The 10,000-nt window shown below is 44.4% G+C and overlaps 2 protein-coding genes across 2 annotated transcripts in view; one reads left to right on the top strand and one right to left on the bottom strand.

Annotated features, from left to right (window-relative positions):
- Nucleotides 1–7,065: 7,065 nt before the first annotated feature.
- Nucleotides 7,066–8,100, top strand: LOC311010692 (uncharacterized protein). The gene is made up of 3 exons (XM_084005284.1): nucleotides 7,066–7,407; nucleotides 7,571–7,673; nucleotides 7,767–8,100. Exons 1-3 carry the CDS (start codon nucleotides 7,302–7,304, stop codon nucleotides 8,044–8,046), a joined length of 489 nt encoding a protein of 162 aa, XP_083861410.1. The 5' UTR covers nucleotides 7,066–7,301; the 3' UTR covers nucleotides 8,047–8,100.
- A 353-nt stretch (nucleotides 8,101–8,453) lies between these two features.
- The window catches only part of LOC311010874 (centrosomal protein of 41 kDa-like), a gene marked incomplete at its 3' end in the record, with an annotated part of 3,749 nt that continues 2,202 nt past the window's right edge, over nucleotides 8,454–10,000 (bottom strand). The window contains exons 5-10 of the mRNA XM_084005517.1: nucleotides 9,880–9,937; nucleotides 9,635–9,801; nucleotides 9,467–9,534; nucleotides 9,259–9,373; nucleotides 8,963–9,169; nucleotides 8,454–8,581 (exon numbers count right to left, since the gene is read on the bottom strand). Coding sequence (XP_083861643.1) covers nucleotides 8,454–8,581; nucleotides 8,963–9,169; nucleotides 9,259–9,373; nucleotides 9,467–9,534; nucleotides 9,635–9,801; nucleotides 9,880–9,937 — 743 coding nt within the window. The remainder of the gene's footprint in view (nucleotides 8,582–8,962; nucleotides 9,170–9,258; nucleotides 9,374–9,466; nucleotides 9,535–9,634; nucleotides 9,802–9,879; nucleotides 9,938–10,000) is intronic.

The raw sequence follows: 10,000 nt of genomic DNA, 5'->3' as shown, positions 1-10,000 counted from the left end.
CCTGCGGATGTTGCTGATGTTCTCTGTGTCTCTGGGGCGCAGCTGCAAAGTCTGTTCTTCATCATCACAGAGACATACTTGGTAAGGAAGAACTACAGAGAGCTACTTCACCTTAGTAATCTCTTCACTTGACCTTTCAAAAGGCAAAAACGGCATCCCACAATGAGTGTGGGAATAATATGTCATTTTTTTTTTTTTACAGTTTTCACATTTCACAGTGTTTTGGTTGTCTTAGATTTTCAGCAGAGTTCAGCTGGAGAGAGTATAACTATTTGTGCCTAACGTGCTCAAAGCTCTGCTCACACCTTCAAACTTACCAGCTTTATTTGTGTTCCATCATCTGCCCTTTGAGTGGAGATGGAGATATATATATATATATATATACCTATATATATATATATATATATAATATTATATTAGAGGAACGCTAACGTGTGATTTGATCTGCAGTACTGTATGTTAAATATTGCAAAGATGTCGGTCAGTAAAATTAAACCGTATAATGTTGGCTGGGACTGCTTGTGTGTTAACCTTCTTTCCTTCATTCGATACACAAGGCCAAGCAGGGTGATGCTGGCCAGCCTGGGTCTTAGAGATAAAGCCCTGGCTTCCCCCCCTCCGTTGTGCCCCTCTGGACACACCCACTTCCACACAGAAATACCAGCAGCGCTATTCCATCAGACTAAACCTGCAGGTCTCATTGGAAAAATGGGACAAGCTAGAAGGTTGTTACTCCTAAAGCAGCCTTAACGTGCCAATAATGAGGATGCAGAGATTTACTGCAGAACATATTTGCCCAGACACAAATTATTGTATAATTAATGTTTTGAATTATACGTAGTAGAGCATAAGAGGAGAAAATGCTCAGTGACGATGTACAATGTATAACTTGCAAATTGTCATAGATAAATTAAGTTTATTTATCACCTTGAAGATATATAAAGCATATTCAGATAATAAAGCATAGGTTAAAAATAATTGCATTTTTATTTTCTTACATAATTTGACACATCTTGCAAACAGACAAGCACCTTAACTCTCTTATCATTTGCATCACCAACATCGATTTAACCAAGTTTAGCAGAGTTCATTTAGTCCAAATCTTCATATGATTAAGCGTGAGTGGCAGTCACACCTAAAACAAGTCATACCCATTTTCATTCAATAAGTGCTGGAATGAAACTTATAGCAATAAACGTATTTTGAGATTAATCCTTGAACTTGTGGTCCATTTGTGTAGAAAGAAAGCAACAAAAAAAAAAGAACAGAAGAGTGTCGACCCTTGCCTTTGTGTTTGAGTCATACCCTCTGATGGTACTAATTCACAACCAAATGTTTTTACATTTGTTAATCATTTTATAAACATTATCTGTTCATTCAGTTTTCAGTACTTTTCCTCCTTGTGTCACCAGAGAGTCTATGCCATCGTTCACCGTTCTCTCTGCATTTTTTGCAGCCTCGCCCGGCTTTTCCAACGTGTTTTTGTTGCTGAGTTTCCGTCGGCCCACTTCAGTTACCGCAGATCCAGCAGCGGCCCCGATGGCTCCACCAATCACACCCCACAAAAACACACCGAGTACCAGACCCAGTAATGCGCCCGCTATGACGGCCTTGGGCACCTGTTTAGCAGTAGTCCCAATTTTCTCCCACAATGAGCTGTCCGCCACCATTTTGGCCCCTGCTTTGGCCCCAGAGCCCACCTTCCCCCACACCGGACTCTCCGCCACCTTCTTTGCACCGGCACCAATTCCAGCTCCAACTCGCGCAGCTCCGGTTTTGGCCCCGGATCCTACTTTTCCCCACATAGGACTCTGTGCCAAATTCTTTGCCCCGGCTCCGATCCCAGCTCCGACACGCATGGACCTGTCTGCCACCAGAATGGCCCCCGATTTGGCCCCTGAACCAACTTTTCCCCACACTGGACTAGCCGCTACAGACTTTGCTCCAGATCCCACCCATGTAGAACCATCCACCACCACCTTGGGGACTCTATCTCCTACTAGTTTGGACGCATGTCCAGCACTCGCTCCCACCTTATCTCCAACTACTTTGGACATATGTCCAGCACTCGCTCCCACCTTGCCCCATACAGAACTATCAGCCACCATCTTGTGGACATTTTGTGCTCTGCTGCCGACGTTCTCCCACACCGGACTACCTTTCAACTTCTTCGCTCTCTCACCGACCCACACAGAGCTGTCGGCCAACAGTTTGGGTAACATCTTTGCACCATACTCCATTTTCTCCATCACGGATTGGAGAAGTGAAGGCGACATGGTGGAGCGTGTAATAGGAGGAAGGCTCTCAATTTTCATTGTTCTTAAACTCATCTCCGCCTCATCCCTCGTTTTCTCAATCTCATCCTCCCTCACTTCCTCTTCTCCCTCGGCCACAGGCTGCATGTAGGGATAAAGTAACCGTCGTTCAGAGCTAAGCTCCAGTTCTCCCCTCTTTCTCTCCCTTGCTATCTCTACCTGCCTCTGCCTCACTCTGTCCTCCGCCTCCTGAAAAGCAGAATGGGAAAAAGCAAAATGATCGACAACTTAGGGGGGGGAATAAAACATGCGCGCGCAACTACGTTGCTATGCAACGCATAGTTGTTGACATGGAGAGTCTAGTCGGTGAGTTGTTGTATTCACCTGAATGTGAGGTCCTCCACTCTCTGCTCCTGGTCCTACTTGGCCTCTCTGGTCCCACTGGGTTCGAGACTCGACCCGACCGTTCGTGGGTCCACCAGAGCAGGTTAGCATTTAGCACGTTAGCCAAACTGCTGCTGTTAAAGCCACGCACATCATAGGCTCATCACTTAGAGTGGAGTTTTAATTAAGATGGATGCTTTTTTATTAACTTTGCAAATTACAACCTCACACAACATGATCCTTTATGTCACTGAGCTTGAATCGGCCCGTTACATGAAGCTCTGAAAGCAAACACTTAAGGTATCATTTCCGGTGTGTGTCACCTGTCTCGCTGGTCGTCCCTTGCCTGAATTTTCATGTCGATTACCGTATCAGACGATTAAAGTCATCATGCTCGACTGGGGTGCAAAGTTCCACGACACTGGGACTGTAGCGACCCACTGGAAACATCACTTCCTCTTACATGGAGAAAGGGCATCGCCGGGGTAACGGCGTTCAAGGCGTCCTCCCAATCTTCGACAGCGAGCATGAGCAACGTCTGGAGGCTCTTCCTACCAAATTTGACACCGGAGGAGGACATACCAGTGTAAAAACATGACATTTCATGTCGCCAATAGGTGGCGCTCTGATTGTGAGTCAATATTGCAGTGCAGACGTGTTCAGGGTGGGACTCTTGTTGAGTTATGGTATATTAACTGTTGCAGCTTAACGTTGCATTCGGATGAAAAGAGTCAGCGGGTTTTCTTCAGCCTTTCTTGGCATATTTATTTGCGAACTGTAGACACATCAGTCTCACGGTCATACAGCTTCGTCTCAAAACTACGGAAGATCAACTGGAACAAATGACGCTTTTGCGCCCTGCCTCTATAGCCTGCACATTAGCGCCTCCTTGTGGCATAAACATATACACAGTACAGAACACATAAGAACAATACAGCATCACATCACATACAACTGAGGACATAAACATATTTTAACACCCCCACTTGTACTCAGGTTGCTACACTCTTAAGCAAAAAGAAAATAAAGACAGAATGAATGTGGATCCCTGTCATACACACATCACTCCCCAAAAAGAGCACCTGCAAACCTCTCCAGTTTCAACTTATTTACAGGTTTGGTCATTACATCAGCAACCATGTTGTCAGTAGAACAATACATCAAAGTCACTCTTCCCTCATTCACAGTAGACCTGATGAAGTGGTATTTTATGTTGATATGTTTACACCTCCTTCTATTTACAGGGTTTTTGGCAAGAGCGATTGTTCCCTGATTGTCCTCATGTACTACAGTTTGTGTGTACCTGTAGTTATCTATGCCTCCCAATAACTGCTCTAGGTATAGACACTCCTGTATGGTGGATGCCAGTGCCATGTATTCTGCCTCGCATGTGGATAGCGCAACGGTAGGTTGCTTTCTAGTCTTCCACGAGACTAGGGAGCTGTTCTGACTAAGGCTCACACAGTAGCCTGTGGTACTGCGTCTGTCACTGGTATCAGCCGTCCAGTCGGCATCACTGTAGGCCTGTATACCTAGCTTCTCACTGTCGTCTCTCCTAAAACTTAACCCTTTCTCTGCAGTGCCTTTGAGGTATCTTAGTACGTGCTTCACAGTGACCCACTGCTCCTCTGTAGGCTCAGCAAAGTACTGTGATAACCTGCTCACTACAAAACTTAAATCTGGTCTGGTACAATAGTTAGGTATATTAGGCTTCCTACGGCCTCCCTGTACAGCCTGACGTCTTCCATCTTTACTGCATCTTCAGTATACTCTAGCTTTTGCTCACAGGGTGTCTCTCTGATCCTACAGTCTTGCATATTAAAACGCTGTAGTATCTTGTTAGTATACCTTTCCTGTGACATCTTTATACATCCATCTGACTGACTGAAATCGATTCCCAATCTTTCATTTTAAACTGTTCTGCAAGCATCTCTTTCACCTTTTTCAGTTTCTCTTCATTGCTTGCCGCAATAATCAAGTCATCGACCCATATGATTATGATCACCTTCCCTTCTTTTGATTCTTGGGCATAAACACAGTGGTCGGCTGGGTTTTGCGTGAACCCATTCTCAGTTAGACAATCATGCAAAACCCTATTCCAATTTCGCCCGGATTGTTTAAGACCATATAGTGATTTCTCTAGTTTGTAAACTATACCCTCTTTCTCTTGATAACCCTCTGGTGGATTGATGTAGATCTCATAGTCTATGGGAGCGTGCAAGTACGGCGTTTTCACGTCCATTTGGTGCAGGAGTAAATTCTCCTGTACCGCTTTCTGTAGCACTACCCTTACACTCGTCAGGTCTGCAGTGGGTTTAAACGTCTCCCCATAGTCTACTCCCATTTTCTGGCTGTAACCCTTGGCCACAAACCGTGCTTTGTATTTATCCTTTCCATCTACATCAGTCTTAACAGCGTAAACCCACCTACCCCCCACTGTTTTTTTGCCTATTGGCAACGCTGTCGGGATAAAGGTTTTGTTCTCGTTTAAAGACTGAATTTCCTCATCCATGGCTTTTGCCCATTCTTTTGAGTTAGCTGACCCCATTGCTTCCCCAAATGTCTGTGGGACGCCACACACCGCTCTGCAGCAGTAGTCTACCGTGATATGAACCCCATCACTATCACAGTCATCAGTTATGAAGTCACCTAAGTAACTCGGTGTTCTCCTTTCTCTAGCTGGATACCTTCTACTCTCGGGTTCATCACTCTGCTGTGTGTGATTATGGTCACTAGACCTAGGTACTGTACCTGGACTATCACTATGTGCACTTCTACTTCGTACACTTGGCTCTGGAGCATTTTCTGTACCCCTACTAACCCCTTGAGTGATCTCACTAGTCCTGGGTCTCACACTATCATCGCCATCGCTTGGATCTGGCTCACCTGTCTGTGTCTGTTTCTCCACAGCTGCCTTGCTCACAAACTTCACTAGCCTGTGTTTTTGTACTTTATTCGTATCTGGATGATACACCAAATACGCTGGGCTGTTCTTATCGTAACCTACAAAACGCCCCTGATCACATCTGGAATCAAGTTTTCCCTTGTCCTGTTTGTAGGTGTAGCATGCAGACCCAAACTTTTGCATTTTAGACACATTGGGCTTCTTGTTGGTCAGCAGCTCATAAGGAGTCTGCCCTGTACGCCTGTTATAACACCTGTTGCGTACCATTGCTGCCGTTTGAACTGCATATTGCCACAACTGCTTTGGCAGTGTACTTTCAACTATCATGCACCTACCCATCTCAAAAAGAGTACGCCAACCCCTCTCTGCAGTTCCGTTTTGGTGTGGGGAATACGGAGCTGACGTTTCATGTCTTACATGGTTTTTCCTGAGCAGTGCTTGGAAATCACCGCATGTGAACTCTGTTCCGTTGTCGGATCTACCCATTGAATCGCATTGATATCATCGTTATACTCTATAGAGTGGTGAAGTCCCGCCCCTCCATTTCCGGGACATGGGTCCTCAAAAGCAAAAAAATATCAATGCGATTCAATGGGTAGATACAAATTATTTTCTGGTCCCGTTTGAATTGTGCCATGGATTTCACATATGTTCTTTGTGATATTTAAAGAAAATTTTTCACGCAAAGAAGACGACAATTAAGCGCGAAGAGTTTTGATAAAGTTAGGTTTTGTGTGAGCCGCTTTGTGAACTACAGCTCCTCGCTGTTCTCGTCGCGAATGATATACGTCACCACCCGCCGAGTCCGAAGTCCGCCGAGATGGCTGTTTCTCTGCTCCACTTCACCGCTTTTTTCCAAGGGCAGAATAAAAGTATCGAAAGGGGGGAGAACCACTATAAGTCGGGTCATGTGGAGAGCCTCAACTTCGCCGATGGGGAGGGAAAAGGGCGATGACGTGACGTCACATACGCGACACAACATGTAGTCTTTATCATTGTGTTTTCTCAATGAATTTTAACTGAAGAATTGCACAATAAACGGTCAAACTCTTGACATGGAAAATTATAATTTAAGCCTATAAACAACATTTGTGTAATCCAAGGCATAACGACCGGGGGATCAGATAATAATTATTTTCCGTCCATTGAACACCATTCATTTTTTTCGCTCCGAAAGGACCCATGGCGCCGTTACTTCCTGCTTCCGCTTCGGCACTCTATACACTACGTTGCGTCTTCAATCGGCCAGTCGGATATTCAAGTTTTTCTGAGCGCCATTTACGCATCTCACGAGAGGCTTGTGGATATTTGGCTTTGGACTTTGGATTGGCTTTTGACACTTTGGACCTTGGACAACGAGAGGAGACCACATTGGGACAGCTAAATATATATATATACACACGTAAAAAATGTGTATATATATATATATATATATACACATTTTTTACGTTTGTGTTTACACTGCTGACAGGTATGTTTAAGAACATTTTTATATTATAGAGAATAGATGTAGAGTCCAGCTCTGTATGATTAGTGGTCTGAGATGACCTTTTAATGATATGATATATGACTTGATGTTATATGAATAAATTATTTATTTATTTTTGCAGTGGAGAAAATCATCAGAGGGAGGAGACTAGTGGACACTTTGAGTCTCAAAGGAATGGGTTTCTATTTGTTTGACTGCATTCAATACAAGTTTTCACTGTTATATTCCTGGTAACGTTTTTGGCCAGTGTGCCTTTTTTTCATTTAGGATGCCTCGATGGAAGAACCATCAGCTATCCGTTGCTGCCAAGCAGAGGATGGAGGATCGGTGTGACAGGCAGGAGCCTGTCATCTCTTTCTCCGGCAGACCCTCTGGTTTGTACTCAAACGTTTTTTATCATTAAGTGTTTAACTTTTTTAATTGTTAGGTGTATTCTCACTATATTTGTACACCTGACCTAGTGGAAAGAGCTTTGCTTATATAATTATTATAAATTATGAATGAAATTTCTGACTGTGATTTAGTCTTTTTAACTAGCCCATGGAACTGGTCATCGCCATGCCGTGAGGAAGTGGCCAACTTCTGCTCGCACCGGCGGGAGTCACAAGTTGGTCATCCCACCGAGTCTCCAGACAAAAAGGTATTGTTGTTTTGGAAGTCATTTGACAAATGATGTCTGATGTTGATCATAATCTTGTTTGCATGATAATAATTCTCCATTGTGTTGTTCCAGTTTGTTCTTCTTGTCAGGGACTCCCACCTTTGCAGCATCATGGATGGGTTCGTCACGATGCCTATCCTTTGGTGCCATGGCGACGCCGGGGGCTTGCGCCAGGGACCTGAGGATCGAGCTGGTGAGTGCTATTGTGCCACGTACACCAGATGTTGTCTGTGTTCTTGCCCCCAGCAACAACCTGACGGCCAGGAGGACAGTGGAGCAGGCAGGGGAGGACTCCCGTGAGGTCATCGCCAGTGCCTGGAGTCGGTGTCAAAGGTGTTCGTCCTGTATGTAATTGATTTTTGAATATTGCTGTAATATTGGTTACCTGTTACAGTTGAATAAAAATACTGAGAATGGGAAATTGTAGCTGTTCATGTTTCAATGTTAATTTACAATCTTTATGGGTAATTTCATTCGTTTTAAAACCTAAAATGTTTGTAATTAAACGTTAAAAACAACATAAAATAACTAAATATACATTTACAATATACAATTTTAAACCCAATATCTAGTTTTTCAACAGTTTTATGACATGTTTTGAAAGATGAATCACATTATTTTGAGTGTCATATACTGTTATATTACATCAAATATAAATGATTATACAACCTCTTTCCATAAAATAATGTCATTAAAACCAATTAATAACCACACATTTCTGTAAATTTAACCATTTAGTTTATTTACCATGCAATTTATTTATTCGTATTTAAACAACGACGTAAACGGAAGCCTGCCACCGTCCTTTCTAGCAGCCAAGGAGCGACTGCGAGCGTTGGGTGCTTGAGGCCGGGACTTGCTGGTTGACCCGCGGCTGGACCGGCGTCCTGCAGGGAACAAATGCAAACACTGAAGGGCAGCAGAGTGACGGAACAGGCAACTTTTTCTGATGTATGGTCTTAGTTTTTTGAATAATGTTCTAATAATAGAACAATAATTAATTAATTCTAGTTTAAATTAGGCAAATCTTCCAAGGAATTTCCTCTGGACATCAAAGACTGCTTATAAAGTCACAAATAATAACTTTGTCAGAACTTTGGCTCTATTTTCCTCAAACTTAGTGCCGAGTTTTCCCAGGGAAACGCCTAAACAATGCTCTAATTACAGTTTCTCTACAATTGCTAAGCCACAATTTCTGAAACGAGTTTGTCAAAACTCTACAAACCAAAAACATTTACACAAAACGTCACTCTGACAGTGTGACTTACTGTTGGCGAGAATCTCCTCCAGCTGTCTCTGGATCTGGGCCACCTCGTCGGAGGTAAAGCGCCAGCGCTCCTCTGCTGCTTGCGGCGGTGGCTGCGGCGGTCGGGAGCTCTTCTTCACCTTCAGCTTTTTGGGAGAGGTCATGCATGAGGTCGGGATGGAGCCCGTCGTCAGCCCTTCTGGGAACATCTGAGCGATGACCTTGAGACCTGGCAGAGGACAGCAGAGTGGGACGATCGCTCTTCTCATACATGCAACCACACGCACAGATGTGAGCTCCACTCAGCTGCTACTTTACCTCCAGACAGCAGAAACAGATTCTCGAATCCCCGTTCACACATGATGTTGGCGGCCTGGATGGCTACAGTCTCATCCACGTCGTACACGATGACCATCTTCCCAGCTGCGTTTTTCTACGGATGGTGGGTTAAGTTCAGACAAGACGATGGTCAGTTGACTGCTTTTCAAAAGGGCTGGTCAGGTGTGTCGTTTGCATTGAAGGATACATATTTCAGCATGTCTTTGGTGAAGGGGTGCATTCTTCGAGTCACCATGGCAACGGGCCAACTGTGTGCTGTAGGGGAGAGAGAGAGAGAGAGAGAGAGAGAGAGAGAGAGAGAGGATTAAAACAAGAAATCCTTTTTCATAAGAGGTTTGGTGATAAAAAAACTTACCACCAATAATGTGGCAGCAGTCGTATTGGTCACGGTCCCGTGCGTCCAGCAGCAGGTAGGGGCAGTCGGGGTAGGGCCTTTCGCCGAGCTGGGGGCTGGACACCAACATGGTCTCCATCTCCTGATGCTTCCTGTTGAGGTTCAGCTCTCCCACTCCGTTAATAAGACTGTAAGTGTAAGTGAAAGAAGTTTGAAGCTGTAAATGTGAGCAGTAATGTTTCCCAGGGTGCAAAGCTGCACGGTACCTGTGCAGGGTTGACCTCTCAGCACGGCAAACGTCTTCGGCTCTTGCATCCTGGCGATCTGACAGAGGCGAGGGGAAATTAACCCACATCCACTGACAGCGACAGACAGTTTGAATCCAAT

This window comes from Eutrigla gurnardus (assembly GCF_963514095.1).
Source record: "Eutrigla gurnardus genome assembly, chromosome: 3".
In the NCBI taxonomy this organism is placed as follows: domain Eukaryota; kingdom Metazoa; phylum Chordata; class Actinopteri; order Perciformes; family Triglidae; genus Eutrigla; species Eutrigla gurnardus.
The sequence above is the reverse complement of the archived record's forward strand: the minus strand, read 5'-3'. Positions and strand labels throughout refer to the sequence as shown.